The sequence below is a fragment of the Oratosquilla oratoria genome, chromosome 12 (genome assembly GCF_046742065.1).
Source record: "Oratosquilla oratoria isolate Oo_2021 chromosome 12, ASM4674206v1, whole genome shotgun sequence".
In the NCBI taxonomy this organism is placed as follows: Eukaryota; Metazoa; Arthropoda; class Malacostraca; order Stomatopoda; family Squillidae; genus Oratosquilla; species Oratosquilla oratoria.
Genome location: NC_134788.1, coordinates 59,960,330 through 59,982,467, shown reverse-complemented (window position 1 = coordinate 59,982,467; position 22,138 = coordinate 59,960,330). Strand labels below are relative to the sequence as shown.

The 22,138-nt window shown below is 38.1% G+C and overlaps 2 protein-coding genes across 2 annotated transcripts in view; both read left to right on the top strand.

Annotated features, from left to right (window-relative positions):
* Positions 1 to 20,673, top strand: part of LOC143031858 (uncharacterized) — a 46,116-nt gene extending 25,443 nt beyond the window's left edge. Inside the window, exon 2 of the mRNA XM_076196207.1 lies at positions 18,662 to 20,673. Within this exon, the coding sequence (XP_076052322.1) occupies positions 18,787 to 19,410 (624 nt within the window). The 5' untranslated portion in view covers positions 18,662 to 18,786 and the 3' untranslated portion in view covers positions 19,411 to 20,673. The remainder of the gene's footprint in view (positions 1 to 18,661) is intronic.
* On the top strand, positions 730 to 11,145 carry LOC143031857 (uncharacterized). Its single transcript, XM_076196206.1, has 2 exons — positions 730 to 778; positions 8,571 to 11,145. The coding sequence occupies exon 2, from the start codon at positions 8,696 to 8,698 to the stop codon at positions 10,019 to 10,021; it is 1,326 nt and encodes a 441-aa protein (XP_076052321.1). The 5' UTR covers positions 730 to 778; positions 8,571 to 8,695; the 3' UTR covers positions 10,022 to 11,145.
* Positions 20,674 to 22,138: the final 1,465 nt, after the last annotated feature.

The following is a 22,138-nucleotide window of genomic DNA, read 5'->3' as shown; positions in this document are numbered from 1 at the left end:
AGGCTGATTCTTATTCTAAAATGCATGCACCTGAAAAAATAAATACTCCTAAATAGTTAAGCACTTGAAAATCACTAAAAACACTAATGAAAATTTAATGTCAACGATCTTTTCCACTCTACATAAATATAAACAACCAGAACGAACGCTTTTGTGGGATGGAAAATTATTTTACTAATTATATTAATCAAAACACAATATATTTCTATATTCAGTACTCTACCAATGTAGCCTACTCCTTGCTTGTTTATGAACATAGCTTACTATTGATTGAAGGCCTAAAATTACGTCAGACAGTTAAGAAAAAAAAAATCACGCCAAAAGTTGCACATGGATCTCGTGCTTTATCAACATCACACAGCTGATTCGTCCAATTTTATCTTTGTGCCATTAGAGAAAATGGGACAAATTGCATGGATCACAATGGAAACAAAATAAAAAGAAAAGAAAATATACGCGCACTCGACAATATGGTAGACTTTAACTTGGATTAGTTTTGTCTTAGGAGGTGGCGAATGAACTCAGTATCCAATTCACTATTATCAGATGAGCTTACTGAAGCCAAATAAGATATATTTAAGCCACATTCTAAAAAAAAAGAAAAAAAAGCCAGATTTAGTCATTTAGGCCAAACTAAATATCCTTAGGCCAAATGCTTGAAAAAGAAGCCAAAATTGAGGGTTTTGGCCTAGAATAGGCCAATCTGGCAACTCTGCTCGTATGTTATTTGTTTACATTCATCTTGGCTGGCCGCCACTTCGTCCTCTACAAGTTATTAGTAAGTAAACTTATTTGGCAAAGAATCAATATACATGAAGTGCAAAAAATAAATACAACAACACATATTTCGAAATGATAATCACAAAATTGCCGAGGATAACACAAAAAAACGTACGCTTATATCCATTGTGGTCTTCATTAGTCATTAGATTGTTATTCAACGCTAAGTTGCACAGACAACAGACGTAGGGGGTTAAGGGGACCAGAAACAGTCGTTTCGTATCAATTGAATACAAATATATCCTTTATGGTATGAGCAGTTACTTAATATATACTAAAAAGAATCTTTGAGATTCCTAGGACATCTGTGATATCCAGAAGTGGCATATAATTTAGAAGCACAACATCATGACATGCACGCAGGTAATAGGTAGGTCAAATACTACCAGAGGCGCCACCGTCGATGACGAGCACAATAGCGCGTCATTTTATGCGCACGCCATGCAAACGGCCAAATTTACATGCCGCCGGAAATTTCATTCATACAAATGTTATGCGAGTGTATTTACTACGATCGTAGTAAATTAAAAAAAAATACATCATGAGTTACATGTCGGTACATAAATACAAACGATAAACATGGCGGCTTGCATTCAGCAGTAAATCGAAAATTGGTTTATGTTTCAGAGATAAAAAATGAGCTAAATAAATTCAGAGATTTGGCAACTAACCAAAATAAACGAACACTACTAGTCTCGCGGGTTATTCTGATACCAAAATAAAGGCAGCGTGTTATGGAAGAGCTGAGAAATCGGTGGTACTAATTAGTTTTTTGTTTTTTTTTCTATCGGGTCGGATTATCGGATAACAACATCAACATCCATCCCGCCATCTTATCTATAACTGGTGGTATGGATCAAACTTCACTCTATTAAGTTTCTTACTATTATGTTATTAGTGTAATAGACTTATAGTTGAATTATTTGAACTATTTTCTTTAAAATGTGTGATTTTCATGTAATTTGATCAAAGAGAAGTTACGTTTATATCCTCCGTAATATTACGGACCACAGTTACGATTCGTCCTGCCCGCTATCTATGATCACTGGTGGTATGGATCAAACTACACCATTAAGTTTGTTAGTATTGTGTTATTAGTGTAATAGCTTGCATATAGTTGAATTATTCAAACTATTTTCTTTAAAATGTGTGATTTTCATGTAATTTGACGGTATTTGTAGATGTGGTGGGTAATTTTGCAGAGGATAGAAATGTAATTCTATGATCAAATTACATGGAAATCACACATCGTAAAGAAAATAGGTCAAATAATGCAACCATATACTAAATTTTTATATAAAATTTTGCCTGTCAGTAAAAACCGTCATTGTTTACGTTTGATCGGCGATTAGTCAGACCGCACGTTTCGGCCCAAATTCCATTCAAAATGCAATATCTCAAGAACTAGGACAGCTAGATTGGCAATTCAAACTGCATTATACTCATTGCGACTTTTTGTATCCCATGAGAACTACTTCAGCTCAAATGTCAGGAATTCCATTTTCATGTTGACATACCTACAGGTAATAAGTGTAATACTGAGGACGCTCGACAATCGTGCACATGTATTTATTGTATGGTGGAAGTTATTTTCCTTGTCTATTCATCACTTGATGTTGCCATTAGGTTTCATGTTAGTTCTGATCGAATATGGGCACTTCCAATTTGGTAGTCAGAATGAAGTCTTGTCAAAACTCATCTATTGTTTACATTCTCGCATGCAACGACCATAGATACTAAGCAACGAATTCGGGGATACGTTTCTAGGGGTAATATATTCTTGGCAACTTCTTTTCATTGCGATGGATGCGGATTGTAGGAGTATCATACATTATTTGGGAGTGGAATACTTCAAATGCATGCAGTGAAATGTCACAGAGAGAACCATAGCTTCATCCAATATATGTAATTTATATCGGAAGGTTTCAGGAGCAGTCATTCACCATAACCTAACCCCCCCTCCATACTTCATATTATAGTCGTGATGTACAAGCATGAATATGTTGTAAATATTCATAACTCAACAAATCACACCTACCATGCATTTTTTTTTTTTTTTTTTTTTTTTTTTTTTTTTTTTTTTTTTGTAGTTGAGGGATGAGTTTAACTTAACCTAGCAATAGTTAAGGTTCTGTAGATTTTTCCTCAATCATAAGATAAATGACAAATATTTTATAATTTTATTTATGGGTGCAGTGTGTTACTTGTGCCAAAATTCACTCATTTACTCGCCAACCCAGTGGCTCTGCAATGGGGATGGGTGGGGTGTTGCTGAAATGTTTCCTGAAAATGGAAATCATTAAAGGAATTGCAAGAATCATCCATTGATTTCTGACATCCTTGATTATTGGGTGGGTGTAAACACTTGCAAAAATGTTACCAATATTTCTTATTTCAAGTGTTTGCTGCTATTGTATCTCTCATCATATTCTGATTTTAATTTCTTGTGGCTTCTTTCTCCATGTAATGTTTACTCATACACTCCTGTGCCTTATTATTTCCCCATTAATTTTCACTTTACTAATTACAAGGGGGCCATTTCCAAATTTCCAAAAAGGATAACACAGCATATTGATGATTATAATATACAGGAATGTATACATATACATATATATATATATATATATATATATATATGTATATATATATATATACATACATATATATATATATGTATATATATATATATATATATATATATATATATATATATATATACATACATATATATATATACATATAATGGGTCCCAGTGATTAGAGATACATTTTAACAACCACAATGCATTTTAATTCTAAGCCATCAAAGGCCATCATGCTGAAATTGAAATGTGGTACTGCCCAAGACTCAAACCCAGCATCCTCATGACAAGTGCGACAGTGTCTTTCCAACTAGGCTATCAAGAGAGATATAAGTTCAGTGCATTATTTCTTATATATTTGTATGCTTGAGTTACATACACATATATGAAATTTTGCGTTCAACCCATCTCCACTATGATAGTACAATTGGAAGTATACGAACATGGGAAAGTATTTGTACAACACTGAATGGGTCCCAGTGATTAGAGATACATTTTAACAACCACAATGCACTTTGATTCTAAGCCATCAAAGGCCAGCATGCTGAAATTGAAATTTGGTACTTCCCAGGACTCGAACCCGTCATCCTCATGACAAGTGCGACAGTGACTTTTCAACTAGGCTATCAAGAGAGATATAAGTTCAGCGCATTATTTCTTATATATTTGTATGCTCGAGTTACATGCACATATATGAAATTTTGTGTTCAACCAATCTCCACTAAGATAGTACAATTGAAAGTACGGTATACAAACACGGGAAAGTATTTGTACAACACTGTGTTGTACAAACACTTTCCCGCATTCGTATACTTCCATGCTGGCCTTTGATGGCTTACAATTAAAGTGCATTGTGGTTGTTAAAATGTATATATATATGTATATATATATATATATATTTATATATGTATGTATATATATATATACATATATATAATATATATTTATATACATATATATTAACAAAAAGCTGAAATTGAATCGTATTTTTCACTTCTAATGAAACCAAGAAATAACAAATACCTGTATTTCTTGCTAAGTTACAACACAAACAAAACCTAGTTGTATCCTCACCTTGATTGCCTGGAGGTTTATTTCTTTTTGTACTTCTGCCCTCTACTGGCCATCTGCAGTAGTTTCTTATTGGCCAGAAGTGTTTTGTATATAGTTGTGCATCTTCCAAATGGTTTCTCTCGTTCCTCCAAGCTGATGTCATCATTGAAAAAGCTCGCTCCGAGTGAGCATTACTGCATGGTAGGAGAATATATAAGCACTCACTTTCTTCAGACTTGTGAATGAGAACTGAGATTTATATTCACTGGACAGTTTGAGATAGCGTTCATCACTGTGGCAATCTACCATTTCAGGAGTAGTAATAATTGTGTCCACAATCCCATACTATTCATAGAAATCATCCATATTAATATCTGGATGGTTACAGGTCTTGACTGCATCACTGAATTCTCCAAAAGATACATTACTTGACAGGCCCAATTTTGATACTTTATTGTGATAACTGTTTTCAGAGAAGTCATATCTGTCACTTAAGTACTTTCTGCCCCTTTCATAGAAAACACTGAAGTTTGTTTTACATTTCTTAGCCACATCTGCAGTAAGCTGGCTAAGCTTGGTGTTTGCTGAATACCCAAAAATACAAATCCTTCATTCTCCTCTCGAGCTTGTGTGTCAGGCCAGTCATTAGCTTATATATTGGAATTATGCTGAATGATTTGGCTTCTAGTGCTTCGATAGTGTCTGAGAATAATGTAAGAGTGTGAATGAGGAAGAGGAAATAGATCTCTGACACTTCAGAGTCATTTCTTTCATCTCTGAAGCACTTCCACAGAAGTTCTTTGGGACATTCCTCTTCTCCTAAGCTCTGAAAATAACTTTATAGTGTTTTTCAGTATTGTGTCAATTGATGGCAAAAGAGATAGGCATCTAGTTACAATATATCGCAATAGATTGCATTCATCAGACTCCACAAATTCGCAGAACTTCAACTGTTGTGTTCTGCTTGATTAGATGTTTAAATGGCTGTACACCTTGAGAACAATATTTTCAATGTCAGTGTCCAGTTTTCCAGCAGCAAATTTTGTTGCATAGTGCAAAACATGAGCCAAACAGTTAGCAGCAATAATGTTGTTTTGGGCAAGTTTCAGTTTCTGATAAACACTGTTGTATTTTCCATAGTTTACAGCTGCATTGTCAGCTGTGTCTGCCGACACTTTATTCAGATCCAGACCCAACACTTCTAACTTAGACTATTATAACTGATTTGTGATAGCTTTTGATGATTCATCATTATCAGTGTAAAAGTCAAGTAACACCTGTTGCACTCCCATCTCAAAATTAAAGTATCTCAAAAGAATTGGGAAACATTATTGCACCTTTGTTTGAAGCATCGGTTGCTATTGAAAAGTGCAAGTCATGTTCTTTTATATATTCCACGTGCTTCTGTACAGAATATGGTGCTCCAATATTTTTACACAGAGCTTCTGCTTTGGTTCTTCCACATGTTCTTACACCTTTCGCTACCGAGGAGTCACTATATACCTCTCTTTCAACTTTCACTGCACAGTCAATGCTCCTGTATGACTGGTGATGTTTCACAGTATGATACACTTTACAAAGTTCTGGAGCTGTAATTTTGTCATCCTGAGAGGATCGAGCTGAAGAAACAAATGATAGCAATGATGAGGTGCCAGCACTGTGAGTGTTAAGTCTACGTTTGTCTGTGGCTGAGCGTCGTTCGACTGCACTCTTCCCCTAACCTGCTATCTCGACATCACAACGACACAGTGTACAAAAAAGCATGAAACTCATCCATTCTGCTTTTAGCAATGAATCCATTCTCTTTGGCCCAGTCAGAGTTAAACAAAGTCTTTCTTTTCAACATTTTCAGACTTCTTAACCTCATAAATTAATTGCCAAACCACACTGCACCACGGCCACCTCAGGACTGCAGCCCAATGTATGAGATGTAAATCATGCAATCACACATTCACAACATTGGTCCTGTGCAGTTCCTGTCTACTTCGGCTGCTGAGTTCTGATGTTGACCTTGGCCTGGATACTCCCTCATAATTTAACTGTACGGCATTATTGTATATTTAGGGTTATTTATTTATTTATTATTTATTCATTTTCTATTTATCTGTTTATTCATCTATTTTTGCTACACCCCAAGAAAGGAGGACAAATGCACGTCTGACATGAGGTTGCGCCTGATAGAGGACAAAGTGCGCAAAAGGAGAACATCTGGCCCCTCTACTAGTCATCTAGGAAATTGAATATCTTGTTGATTTACAAGTAGGATTGCTATACAGCACAAATATTTACAAAGATCACACAAAAATTCATTTGAAGTGGTTGTTTTCACTGAACTATAAATCAACAAGCTGATTTCTTTGTGGGCCTTTTTATAGTAACTGATGGAAGTGAGGGGTGAATCTAACCCAACGTAGTTGTAGGTAGGGGCAGGTTAGGATATATTGATTAGAAATAATTTACTTTTCATTCAAAGATGACATAATCCAATATTTTATATTTTTATTTATAGGATTCTGGTGGTATAAGTGTGAAATTTTACTTGTTTCCCCCCAAAATGGAAAACAAGTAATTTGCTATGGAAACCAATACAGTATTAGATTATCATAAATCTCTCAAATATTGAATTATGACATCCGTGATTGGTGTGTGTGTGTGTGTGTGTGTGTGTGTAGGGGCAGGATCGGAGGTGTTCCCTGACAAATGGAAACCAATAAAGGATTTACAACAATCACATATCGATTCCTGGCATCTTCGATTATTGGGTGGTTGGCCTCTAAAAAAAATAAAAATAAAATCAAATAAGTCCAGTTATCTGTGTTACTGTGTCCATTATACTCCAATTTCCCCCTTTATTCTCTCTCTTTGTAACATTTATTCATCCGCTCTTGTGACTTCTCCTCATCTATCAATTTCCATTACCTTTTCACTCCCTTTTCCAGTTTCTGTAGTTCATGGTTTTTACATTTGTTCAATCATCCATTTTTTCTCATTCTTTTCTTTTTAATCTTTGGTAAGAATTGTTTGTTATCTTAATTTGTTGCACTTTGGTTAATGTATTTGTATAATTTCGTGATACTCCAAAAATATTAGCAAGTAATAAACTTTACATTATAATGTTTAAAAAAAAGTAGTGCCATTCACCATAACCTTGAAAATGAAATATGTTGATTTACAAGATTGCTACAGGGCTACTCCCACTGTGCACCTTGTCTCTGTATTTGATGAAAGTGAGGGGCGAATCTAACCTAGCCTATAACTAATTTACTTATCACAGAGAGGGTGGGGGTGGGGGGGTTTCTTTGAAAAATTGAAAGCAAATGATTTATTGCAAAAATGAATATCAGAATCTTATGAATCTCTCCAACGTTGGTTTTTGAATTCCATGATCGATGTGCGTGTGTAGTGGTCCTCTGTAAATTTTTTTGCAAATATTTCTTGTTGTATCCTGTATCATACATTGATTTCTTTTTCTTGTGGGCTCTATGTCTTTGCATTATTTATTCAGTCTTTTATTATTTCCTGAATGATTTTGACCACAGACGCTCCTCTACTTACGTTCAGTCGTTTTACGTTTTTTCGATTTTACGTTTGAACTGACTGTAAAAAAAAAAAAAAAAAAATGAGTGAATTTTTTAGTTTAGCGCGCTCTCCGTTGTTCAAACGATACTTACGAATGACGCTGCGTCCATTGTTTACATGGCACAAACGACAGACTAAACGTGCCTTGCCTCCTCCTCCTCCACCATCTCAGTTTATGTTGCTTGAATTTAATTTATCTGAAATTAATGTTATTTTACAAGGTTATGTGTATAATCAATTATTTAGGGGTGTTTTATACGGTAATAAAATTTACGGATGTATAGTACAGTAACAACTTAGGTTCATTTTCAACTTCCGTTCGGAACGTAACTAAAACGTAAGTTGAGGAGCGTCTGTATTCCGTTTTTTTTTTTCGTTTTCTGCGCAACTCCATATTTTTTAGTATTTGTTCAACCTTCCGTTTCTTCCTTCCTTTAAACTTCTTGTTACGAAATGTTTATTCCCTTCCCTGATTTCATTTTGGTTAATGCCCCACCCTACTTGTATTCCTTTGTGTCACTCCTATTCCATTCTCTCAAAAACTTAGTTGTCATACTTATTACATATTTACTTTCAGGATGAGAGTAGCTATCAACAGTTCCTGGGAAAAGGTATCCGAAGATTCCCTATATTGGTCATATAGATATAATCTTGTGTCATCCGTGGCACACCTATCTCTCGAGTCATCTTAGATATCACACGATGACCCACACTAGAAAGAAACCTTTTCAATGTGACCTGTGTGATGCAGTTTTCTCGACTAAAAGTAATCTTAACCGACACGCGGTGACCCACACTGGAGAGAAGCCTTTCCAGTGTGATCAATGTGATGCAACTTTCACACAAAAGAGTCATCTCAAGTATCACATGATGACCCACACTGGAGAGAAGCCCTTCAAGTGTGACCAGTGCGATGCAGCTTTCTCACAAAAGAGTAATCTCAAACAACACATAGTTACCCACACTGGAGAGAAGTCTTCCCAATGTGACCTCTGCGATGCGGCTTTCTCACGACAGAATGATCTCAAACGACACATGGTGACCCACACTGGAGAGAAGCCTTTCAAGTGTGACCAGTGCGATGCAGCTTTCATAGCAAAGAGTGATCTCAAACGACACATAGTTACCCACACTGGAGAGAAGTCTTTCCAATGTGACCTTTGTGATGCGGCTTTCTCACGAAAGAATTATCTCAAACAACACATGATGACCCACACAGGAGAGAAGCCCTTCAAGTGTGACCTGTGTGATGCAGCTTTCTCAGGAAAGGGTGCTCTTAAATATCACATAAGGACCCACACTGGAGATAAGCCGTTCAAGTGTGACCTGTGTGATGCAGCTTTTTCACGAAAGAGTGCTCTCAAATATCACGTAATGACCCACACTGGAGAGAAACCTTTCAAATGTGACCTGTGTGATGCAGCTTTTTCAGGAGGGACTGCTCTCAAATATCACATGGTGACCCACACTGGAGAGAAGCCTTTCAAGTGTGACCTGTGTGGTGCAGCTTTCTTAGGAAAGGGTGATCTCAAACGACACGTGATGATCCACACCGGAGAGAAGCCTTTTAAGTGTGACCTGTGTGATGCGTCTTTTGCACTAAAGGCTTATCTCAAACGACACCTGATGACTCACACTGGAGAGAAGCCTTTTAAGTGTGATCTGTGCAATGTAGGTTTCTTAGCAAAGGGTGATCTTAAACGACACATAGTTTCACACACCGGAGAGAAGCATTTCCAGTGTAGCATGTGTGATGCATCTTTCTCACAAAAAAATTATTTCAGAAGACACATGATGATCCACACAGGAGAGAAGCCTTTCCAGTGTGACCTGTGTGATGCAACTTTCTCACAAAAGATTAATCTCAAACGACACGTAGTGACCCACAGTGGAGAGAAGTCTTTCAAATGTGACCTGTGCGATGCAGCTTTCTCAGAAACAAGTAAACTTAGACGTCATGTGGCGACCCACACTGGAGAGAAGCCTTTTCAGCTTTCACACGGAGGACTTATTTCAAACGTCACGTAATGACTCGCACTTCCTCACGAAAGGTTGATATCGTGTATTGCATGATGACCTATGCTGGTGAGAAGCCTTTCCAGTGTGACCTGAGCGATATAACTTTCCTGTATGATGGTACTTGCAGCTATTAAGTACTGATCCACTGTTATAAACTGTCAGTTGAAATCTTAATTGGTTTACTCACATTTGTGAAGTTATTTGACTGACCATTGGCCTATTGCATAATGTGTTTTTGCTTGTTCTTTTTTTTCAAAATTCTTAAGTGTTCCATCAAGTGCATGAATATTGTTGGAATTAAAAAAAATGAAAATATTAGAAAATTGTGCAACTGGTGGATATTGATATTTGTATGTCATGATGGATACAATTCTGTTTACCTTAGTATTGTATAAAGTAGTTGGGAGTATACGCCATAGCTATTTGTAATCTGTATGATGAATTGTTCATTTTTAATAAAGAAGAAATCCAGTTTGTTTCCTCAACTTTGTTATTGTTTGTAGCAAGAAGAATTTCTGGAGTCTAGTAGATTTGATTGTAGTTCTTCGATACCTCCTGAGACAGAATTTCATGGTCTGATGATTTCTGAAATATATCATGACACCTTCATGACAAAGGATTACAAATGCGGAGCATGCCGATAGGAGACCTTTATGTCCGTAACTAGGTCAGATGTGGAAAAAAGTAATGACAATAAATAAAAACATAATGATATAGATAATAATAAATGCATAGGTATATTTAAATAAAAAAACAGGTAAATAATAAATGATGATAAATTGACAAATATCTAATAATGTGAATCAAGTAAATATCAATCAGACATAACAAAAATAGATAATATAAAATAAATGACATTACAGCATCTTGCTTAGGTATTTAAATGATTCTTAAAGCTTTGAACTGAACTGCATTGCACTGCATCTGCATGAAGTTTATTCCATTCATTAACTACATTATTATTTGTGCCAAGAATAGCTTGTTCGTGGTGTTTAGTAGCAGTTGTGCATGTACTTGTTCCCTCTTGACTCTTAGGACAGACCCTCTTTGCTAGGTCGAGTTGTGATGTCTTATTTTTCTGTTCAATTTGTTGTTTTCGTGAAGTGTATATATCATTTTGTGACGTATATCAGTTTACAATTAATCTTTATACAAGCATTTGGTGGATGACAATCATTTCCACGTGATGATCTTCGTTATGAGAACTTTTGTGTCAGATAATATCTGATAAATATTCATGACACCTCCATGGCATCTAGTGTCTCTGTCAGTGCTCTATCAAATGTAATTGTTGATTGGCATTTCTGCATCTATTATGTCATTCTACAAGTGAGTCTGGCAATATACACTAGAGCTTCCTCGACGGTGAGCTCAGAGTGTTTAGTGACTGTGTTTGTGAAATCATTGGTTTGTTATGTTGTCCTATATCACAGCGAGCTGCCATGTCTAGTCAGTCTTCATTTTGACCTTTACCGTTAAAGCTAACTTGAACTTCAGCTCCAAAACATAACAAAACAATTCCTACACTTCTACTGACTTGTCAGTAATATAAACATGATAAATCTTCTATTCAAAATACAATTTTAGATATAAACAGCCTGTGTTTCTTATTTTTTAATATAATTGATTAGTTTTGGGTTGTTTTAAAGAACGAAACTGATCAAAATTGTACAAAATAACTGAAGATGAAATTTGTCCTCCTGATCTTTGACGTATAATGAAGACAGTATGCTGAAATCCATTTCCACATTTGTAAATAACGACACTGAGTACGGTGCTATACAGGTACGCTTAGGCAGCTTACACACCGACGCAACCAGTTGCATAAAAAATATATATATATATGGACATAGCAGTGTGTATTTACCTAGTATCTTACAGGAAGAGGAGCTATGCTCGTGGTGTCCCGTCTCTGTATCTCACCATGTCTAATTTGTTCTTAAATTCGTGTATGGTTTTTGCACACACTATTGTTTCGTCTAGTTTGCTCCATACATCCACAACTCTGTGGGGAAATTTGTTCTTTTTCAGGTCTCTTGTATAACTGTCTTTATGAGCTTCCTTCCATGTTCCCTTGTATTTCTCTTATCCCAATATAATAAGTCTTCTCTATCAAGGACTTTGATACCTCTCGTGATTCTGTAGGTAGTCAACAAGTCGCGTCTTTCTCTCCTTAGTTCCAGAGTCGGTAATTCTAGTTTTGACAATCTCTGTTCATATGACAATTTTGAAATTGTTGGGACCATCTTCGTAGCTGCCCTCTGGATTCTCTCAATTTTCCTTATATTCTTTTTGGCACTGGGTGACCATGGTGTTGCTGGGTACTCTAATTTTGGCCTTATCAGTTTGACTAGTGTTTTCTTTACAATTTCTTCGTCCAACTAAGTAAAAGCCACCTTTATTGTTTTTAGCAAGTTATAGGATTCTCTGACAATTTTGATTATCTGTTTATCAGGAGACATGTTCTTTGTGATGATTACTCCCAGGTCTTTTTCATATCCCATTTCCTTTGCACCAATTCTATATTGTCCTGATATCCATTTTTTGAAAGAGAGTTGATGATAGCTAATACAGCATTTAGGAAGAAAGTCAAGCATAAGTACACATGGGAGAGGGTGGTGGATGGAAGGGTGGTAGATAGAGCATTAATGGCTACATAGAGGTAACCAGGAGTATAGTAGGAAGAGATAAGGAGGGAGTCATAAGGTGTGCAAAGATGGTGTGTGGAACAAGGGGAACAGGAGGAAATAGAAGGAAGGGAAGTGAGTGGTGGGATGAGGAAGCAAAGATATGTGTAGAAGAGAAGAAGTGAGCTTTCCTAGATTGGTTACAAATTAAGACGAGGGAATCATATGAGAGGTACAAAGTAAAGAGAAGAGAAGTAAAGCATAAGATAAAAGAGGCAAAAAGAAGAGCAGATGTGAAATGGGGTAAGAGTATGTCAGAAAATTTTGAAAGTAATAACAAAATGTTTTGGCTAGAAATTAAGAGAGGAAGAGGAGGCGAATCAAGTAGAGAAGAAAAGGTAAAAGGTGCAGATGGAGAGATGATAATGAAAGAGAAGTCAGTGAGAGGAAGGTAGGCAGAGTATTTTAGGGAGTTGCTAAATGTGAAGGAGGATAGGGAGGGAAAAATAGTTGCAATGGGAAGTGCTAAGAAAATGAGAGTGACGAGTGAGGAAAATGGAGGAGAAATAAGGTAAGATGAAGTGAGGGCAGCTGTTAAGATGATGAGAGCAGGTAAGGCACCTGGGTTGGATGGATGCCATGAAGAATGTCTGAAAAAAGGAGGTACAGTGATGGTGGACTGGCTGGTGAGGTTATTTAATGTTTAAGCGAGGGTAGAGTGCCGGAGGCCTGAAGTGCCTGTATAGTTCCACTTTACAAAGGGAAAGAGGACAAGTGTGAGTGTAGTAGTTTCAGAGGGATCAGCTTGTTAAGTGTAGTTGGGAAGGCTTATGGGAGGGTCTTGATTGAGAGGATTAAGAGAGGGAGTAATTGGTGAGGAACAGTGTGGTTTTAGGACAGGTAGGGTTTGTGTAGATCATATTTTTGTGGTAAGACAGATATGTGAGAAAGCTATAGGAAAAGGTACGGATTTTTTTTTTTTTTTGGGGGGGGGCTTTTATGGATCTGGAAAAGGCTTATGACAGGGTAGACAGGAAGGCACTGTGGGAGGTACTGCAGATATTTGGGATAGGATGTTAGATACATTTAATTACTGTAGTAAACAGTTTATAAGCGTGCAAGCATTAAACCATTTGAATCATGTAATGCTAAAGATAATGTCCAGATTGATCAAATTTATATTCTTTACTGCCGGCCATGTTGGAAAAAGACTGTCATTCTCTTAATGGGTAGAGTTCGAGATGGTCCCATATCTGAAACTCCTCATAAGATTGGGATTCGAGTCTAACGTCATTCTCTCATATTTCATACTTTTAACCCAATTTGAACAATCGCATGTCACTCGGAAATCCACTCTTATAAACCCTTATCTTAATGGAAATGTGAACATTACGATGGTGGAATCGACAATTTCTAAAAGGTAATGGGTGGGTGTTGCAGTCTGTGGCCCGTCTGTCTTCTGGTTTGAGGTACAGGAGGAATAGGGATTCTTCATGCTACTTATACTCATTTATTAGAAGCCCTCGGGACTGGTGTTGGTGCTCCTACAGACTATGTTATCTATAATTTACGTTAACAAATCAATCCAGATACTGTACTTTGTTATACTAACAAATCATTTCAGTTACTTCATTACATTAACAAACCATTTCAGTTACTTCATTACATTAACAAATCATTTCAGTTACTTCATTACATTAACAAATCATTTCAGTTACCTCATTACATTAACAAATCATTTGCACCATGATTCTTTACACAACTGACTTGGCACTGACATAATGAATCATACCATGATTATTTCGCCGCCAGGGCTTCACCATAATTCGCTCCTTGCTATTTCCATCCAAACATGGTCTGACAAACCAGAATTAATTATTAACAATGTGACCTCATCTCACTCACTACTGCATATCTAACATATCATAAAGAAACAGATTTTCACTCAATGCATAAGGACATTTACCAAAGGAACGCTTTGGTGTGATATCTACGGAGGTAGTCTACGTCGCCATTCTGTGTATTCGGAGGCTAACAATTCCAGTACTTTATAGTAACCCATACATATCCTCTTTGGTTCACAGTTTGACAATACACAACATTTTATTGGCTCCAATACAACATATTCACTATACAGTAATACCTTTATATGGTATAGCCTACACTAGCACTATTTTCTATCACGGAACTATACAACGGGAGCGTAAATATGTAATTTACATTTCTTCATAACAATGCCATCATCTTACAACATAATTTCAGAACACAATCACATCATACATAATGAACCAATACAATGACTCAAATCCAAATTTGTAACACTTCCAGTATTATATTCCATACGTCGTGAAGTACATACTTAAATCGAGACATTATACTGCGTGAGTTGCAGTTAGCTTGAATCATGTAATTGGTATTCACATGTATAATGGACCAATAAAATATGGCTCAAATCCAGACATCAGGCAATTGGCATTCACAGTGGGCTAGAAAAATACTGACCTTACATGCCAGCCGATATACTCGTATGTTAATTTACTAGTCTTTCTTCACCCATTCTTTCCATGTGTCCAAACCATCCTAATATTCTTTCATCAACCCTATCTCCCAGCTCCTTTTCCACCCCTGTTCTCCTCCTCACCTCCTCATTTCTCACTCTTATCTAGCCTAGTAACCCCCATCATACTTCTCAGACACCTCATCTCAAACACATTCAAACTCCTCTCTTCTTCTCTTATGTTCCAGGTTTCTGCCCCATACAGTGCTGTTGGCACAATCACTCCTTCATACAGTCTCCTCTTCGCATCCATTCCCAAATGTCTATTCCTCATTACACTCTTTCATCCACCAAGGCATTTACTCGCTTCTCTCAATCTACATTCTACCTCCACTTTCACTCCACCTTTCCCTGCCACATTTGCACCCAAGTATCTAAAACTATCCACTTCCTCCAGTCGCTCTCCCTTAATGCTCACTTCCAGTCTACTGCCACTTTCACCCCTTGTACATCTCATCACCTTACTTTTACCCACATTTATCTTTAGCTTTCTTCTATCACATACTCTCCCAAACTCTGTCACCAACTTCCTCAATCCCTCCTCCGATCCTGCTAGAAGCACAGTGTCATCCGCAAACAACAGCTGGCTCACCTCCCACTTTTCTCCATTTTCCTTAACCATCTCCAATCCCTTGCCCACTACCCTTGCATTTACCTCTCGCACCACCCCATCCATGTATAAGTTGAACAGCCAGGGTGACATAACGCATCCTTGACGAAGTCCCACCTTTACCTCGAACCACTCACTCTCTCCATTTCTAATCCTGACACAAGCTCTACTCTCATAAAAACTCTTGACAGCACCCAGAAGCTTTCCTCCTATCCCGTATATCTGCATAACCTCCCACAGTGCCTTCCTGTCTACCCTATCATAAGCCTTTTCCAGATCCATAAAAGCCCAAAAAACATCCTTCCCCTTTCCTACCACTGCAGCAATCTTTCCTTCCCTATCCTCCTTCACATTTAGCAACTCCCTAAAATATTCTGCCCATCTTCCCCTTACTGCCTTCTCTTCCATTATCATCTCTCCATCTGCACCTTTTACCTTTTCTTCTCTACTTGATTCGCCTCCTCTTCCTCTCCTAATTTCTTTCCAAAACATCTTTTTATTACTCTCAAAATTTTCTGTCAAACTCTTACCCCATTTCACATCTGCTCTCCTCTTTGCAACCTTTACCTTTTGCTTTACTTCTCTTTTCTTTTCTTTGTACCTCTCATATGACTCCCTCGTCCTATTGTGTAACCAATCTGTGAAAACTCTCTTCTTCTCTTCTACAACCTTCTTTATTTCCTCATCCCACCATTCACTACCCTTCCTTCTATTTCCTCCTGTCCTTCTTGTTCCACACACCATCCTTGCACACTTCATGACTCCCTCCTTGAACCATCCCCATTCCTCCTCCACACCCAGTTCTACTCTACCCTTTATTCCCTCCCACTCCTCCCTCAGCTTCTTTCCGTACTCCTTCTCCTTTTCCTTTTCATTCAAAGAGTTCACTCTAAGAACCTCCCTACCTTTTGTCCCTTTCCTCTTTCTCCATCTATCCTCCACTCTCAACTTACCTTCCACCAGAAAATGATCTGATATTCCCCCACCCTCTCCCCTTAGCACATGTACATCCTTAACTCTTCCTATCATAATCCTATTCACCACTACATAATCCATTAGCGCTCTATCTACCACCCTCTCCCATGTGTACTTATGCTTGACTTTCTTCCGAAACACTGTATTTGCTATCAGCAACTCGCTTTCTAGACAGATTTCCACCATCAACTCTCCACTATGATTCTTTCCTGGAACTCCACATTTCCCAACCACTCCATCGATTGGACCATTTCCTACCGTAGCATTAAGGTCTCCTAGTACTATTACATTGACATTTCTTCCTAAATCCTCTATGCACTCATTTAAATCTATTCAAAAGGCCTCCCTTTCTTCTACACTCTTCTCACTGCCAGGCCCATATGCACTTACAAAGACCCACATCTCCTTCCCCAGTTTCACCTTCATCCATTCTTGAGGAAACCTCCTTCCACTCCACCACCCGTTTACCTATCTCTTCACTTACTAGAATGGCCACCCCTTCCCTCCCTCGCCCTCTCTTCACTCCTGATAACCTCCCACTTACACTCCCAAACTTACACTCACCCTTCCCTTTCAACTTAGTTTCACTCAAAGCCAACACATCCATCTTTCTTCTCACAAACATACTACCTATCTCTTCCCTTTTACTCTCATCTATACCACATTCACACACATTAAAAGACCCAAACCTTAGGGTGCTTGTCCGAGAACTTCCAGCCCCTCTTATGCCTTCTCTTTTTCTTTTAGGAATGTCCCCTGTGGGGCTACAAGGAGAAGGATGCCTAGTCCCAATCCTCGTCCCTTTCTTCTCGCCTCTTACGATCCAAGTGGGAATACTTGGTGGCAGTATTCTTTTCCCCCATCACAGAAAAAGAATACTCAGAGAAATGGTACAGGACAGTAAGAAGGGGTTGGAGGACAGCATAACGGAGGGACAGTCGTAGTATAAAAGTGTCATCATTTCTCTATGAGCAGAGTTTTCCTCTATCATAGACAAAATGATGTGTGGCTCTGGGCGCCCCATATAGACCCTAAAGTATCAGCTGCATGCTACTTTGTCACACTAACAAGTAGCCAATACCCCAGACGTTTTTATATTTGTTTAATCGTTCATTTTTTCTCATTCTTTTCTTTTTAATCTTCTTTGGTATGAATTGTTTGTTATCTTAATTTGTTGCACTTTGGTTAATGTATTTGTATATTTTCGTGATACTCCAAAAATATTAGCAAGTATGAATCTATATTGTAAGGTTTAAGAAATAGTGCCATTCACCATAACCTTGAAAATAAAATATTGCGTTGATTTACAAGATTGCTGTGGGGGGTACTCCTACTGTGCTCCTTGTCTTTGTATTTGATGAAAGTGAGAGGTGAATCTAACCTAACCTATAAGTAATTTACTTATCACGCAGAGGATGAGAGAGTTCTTCGACAAACGGAAAACAAGTGATTTATTGTAAAAATGAATATCAGAATCACATGAATTTTTCCAACATTGATTTTTGAAATCCTTGATTGATGTGTGTGTGTAGTGGTCCTCTGCAAAAACTTTTTACTAGATTTCTTGTTTCCAGCTGTGGTGCTGTATCCTATATCATACATTGATTTCTTTTTCTTGTGGGCTCTATCTCTGCATTATTTGTTGAGTCTTTTGCTTTACTATTCCCTGAATCATTTTGACTACTCCATATTTTTTAGTATTTGTTCAACCTTCCATTTCTTTCTTCTTCCTTTAAACTTCTTGTTATGAAATGTTTATTCCCTTCCCTGATTTAATTTTGGTTAATGTCCCACTCTACTTGTATTCCTTGGTGTGGTGTCACTCCTATTACATTCTCTCAAAAACTTAGTTGTCATATTTATTACATATTTACTTTCAGGATGAGAGCAGCTATCAACAATTCCTGGGAAAAAGTATCTGAAGATTCCCTATATTCGTCATATAGATATAATCTTGTGTCATCTGTGGCACACCTATCTCACAAGTCTTCTTAAATATCACACAATGACCCACACTAGAGAGAAACCTTTTCAATGTGACCTGTGTGATGCAGTTTTCTCGAGAAAGGGTAATCTCAAACGACACGTGGTGACCCACACTGGAGAGAAGCCTTTCCAGTGTGATCTGTGTGATGTAACTTTCACACGAAAGAGTCATCTCAAGTACCACATGATGACCCACACTGGAGAGAAGCCCTTCAAGTGTGACCTGTGTGATGCAGCTTTCATAGGAAAGGGTTCTCTCAAACATCACGCAATGACCCACACTGGAGAGAAGCCTTTCAAGTGTGACCTGTGTGATTCGGCTTTCTCACAAAAGGGTCTTCTCAAACAACACATGATGACCCACACTGGAGAGAAGCCTTTCAAATGTAGCCTGTGTAATGCAGCTTTCTCAGGAAATGGTCATCTCAAACAACACGTGATGACCCACACTGGAGAGAAGCCTTTCAAATGTGACACGTGCGGTACAGCTTTCTCAAAAAAGTGTAATCTCAAGTATCACGTGATGACCCATACTAGAGAGAAACCTGTCGGAAATGACCTGTGTGATGCAGGGTGGATCTCATCAGGAACAGCTCTTCTGAAACATCACACCAAGAGACACACTGGAGAGAAGCCATTCTAATGTAACCAGTGTGATGCAGCTTTCTCAGGGAATAGTGCTCTCAATTATCACGTGATTAATCACGCTGGAGAGAGGCCTTTCAAGTGTGACCTGTGCGGTGCAGCTTTCTCATCAAATAATGCTCTCAAAAATCACGTGATGACCTACAATGATTTAGGGCTGTTTCCATAGGCCTAAGGTGAAGGGGGTACTGTAGTTGCTGGAGGTGTCGGGGGGAGGGGGAATTTAGGCCTAGTGCCAGCCATGACAGTCTCAGTCTCATGTCACGTGGGCATAGGCCAACAATATATGCCATAATTTGGGAGTGTTGGGAAAGTCATATTCAGCATCATTGCCCATCATAGTGCCTAGATCTAAATACGCATGTGGTATGTCATTTGTGTAGGCTGTTTTGCACCTTGTGTGAATATGCACAGATTATGAATATACCTTAAAATGTGCAACACTAATAATGAATTCATAATTGGGCACACAATCAACAAACCCATTAGACATGCACACATTATGAACCTAACCTTACCTAACGTAACCTTTTCACTAATCTTCATAACGTGTGCATGTCAAATGGATACGTTATCTGTGGGTTCAATTTTGAATTTATTGGTGCAGCACATTTTATGAACATCCATGATATGCACAGGTTATGAAAATGTGCGTTACATAAGCTACTTAAGCCTATAGCCTAGGGTAATGACCTTGTTGGCTTAGTGGCAAACGCTGCAGTGTAATTAACAATACCTCACCTCTAGCGTTTGTTAAAAACCTGACTTCTTCGACCTTTGGTCACTTTGGGGGTCGACCCAAGGACTGGCTTGGTTGCAAAGGTCGTTGGGATCACATCTGCCTTCAGACGAGGCCACACAACTCCCGAATATCCAATAGAACGAGTCAGATCCTTCACAAGACAGTCGGGCTCAAAGTGATCCAAGCAAGGACAGACAAAAGAGGTGGTTGAGATAGTATATTTCAAAAGTGTTTCCAGAAGATCAGATTAATTGATACAGAGAAAAGGAGTACTTTTGAGCATATGCAAAAAGTTGTGAATTTAGTGGGAGGAAATTTGCTTTTATTGTAATCTACAGACCACCTCAGACAAGAGCCAGTGCATTCATTGATGAATTTAGAATCAGTAGACAGTGTGTGCAAATGTGTTTGTTTGTGGTTAGGCTATTCCATGACCCTCCGGCCGTGGTAAGAAAAAAAAATCATGAAAAAAAAACACTTTTATTGTATGGTCAATAATAAAGGTGGAGTTAAACACGGCAGGTAATCTTTTATTGCAATTGTACGTGGAATGTACAATCTACGTCTTCACTTCACCCTCACGACAGTCAAGAATTGATCTGTACTCACCAGAAGCAAGCTCACGACTACTGCGTGCGTGACTAGGCTTGGGTAGCGTGCTCCAACAGTTGTTAATGACTTATACAATTATTTCGATTGTTCACTCGCGCACAGAAATTTACATACATACCCCTTTCAGTTATACAACAACTTAATTTGATAGTAATAATGATCTATATCCCATTCATTCAACTTTCGCATTACAAATAAATTGATAATTACTTAATAGGTACCAATGGCAATTAGTAAGTTCTCGAAAATTCACCGCTGACACGCGTGCACATACATACAGAAATTCTAACTACGCATTTATCTGAATCTACAAGGAGCATAATGCTAACAAGGAAAGAGGCCAAACGCAGAGTATGGGAGTCCAATATATTTGACGTTTCGCCCAGCAGGGCTTCTTTAGCAATAACATTGTTGAGAAACATTTTACTCCTTTTATAGCCTGATCTGGCGGGTTATAAAAGGAGTAAAATGTTTCTCAACTATGGTATTTCTGAAGAAGCCCTGCTGGGCGAAACGTCATATATACTGGACTCCCATACTCTGCGTTTGGCCTCTTTCCTACAGTGATGTTGCAGTCGTTGCTGCTTTTATTCATGATGCTAACAAGCTTAGAATACAATACTTTAGTATGATATTTTCCTCCGGAACACTTTATCTCATACAACAACTAGCCAGTGGGCAATCAGAGGCAACGACTGTACTATAACCTAACTGGTCTGTTTACTGTTAAGGACGCTTGGCACCCTACCTAGCAACCTGTGGGAGCGTCGTCCTCATGCGTAATCGAATCAACTTCCCCATCATAATCCTTCTATGACTACAAATTCTATGTCGATTATGTTACACAGTTCCCCTAAGCGAGGAGCACATCTTATGACTAACCTGTAGGGGCTGCATCACCATGTGTAATGATTTGATTACGCCACCCTTGATGGCGCGGCGAACCCTCCCTGAGTGTTCTCCCATTCCTAATTCCTGGAACTGGTTTCGTCCACCCAACCTCTTTTATGTCGTTTCCTACCGCAGCTAATTTGTCACCCCGGGCGACTTCAATTACCTAGAATCTCTGTCTTATATGATTATACCTCTTTCCCAGTTATTTACTCACAGAATGAAAAAAAAAAAATCAATAATGATAATTTAGTCCTAGCTCAATACTCACGGACTCGGGCAAGGAATAATACCCAAGCCAGGCAGCATCGTCTACCGCCGACCTGAAAGGGTACTGTCGGACTAGAAAGGTGATTCGTGCGTGTAAAAAGTCACGTACGCATATCTAAGGTAGAGGGCCTCAAGAGTCTACATTTACTTAACCCATTCAACTCCGATGACAAGATGTCTTGTCATCGGAGTCTACATTTACTTAAATTCA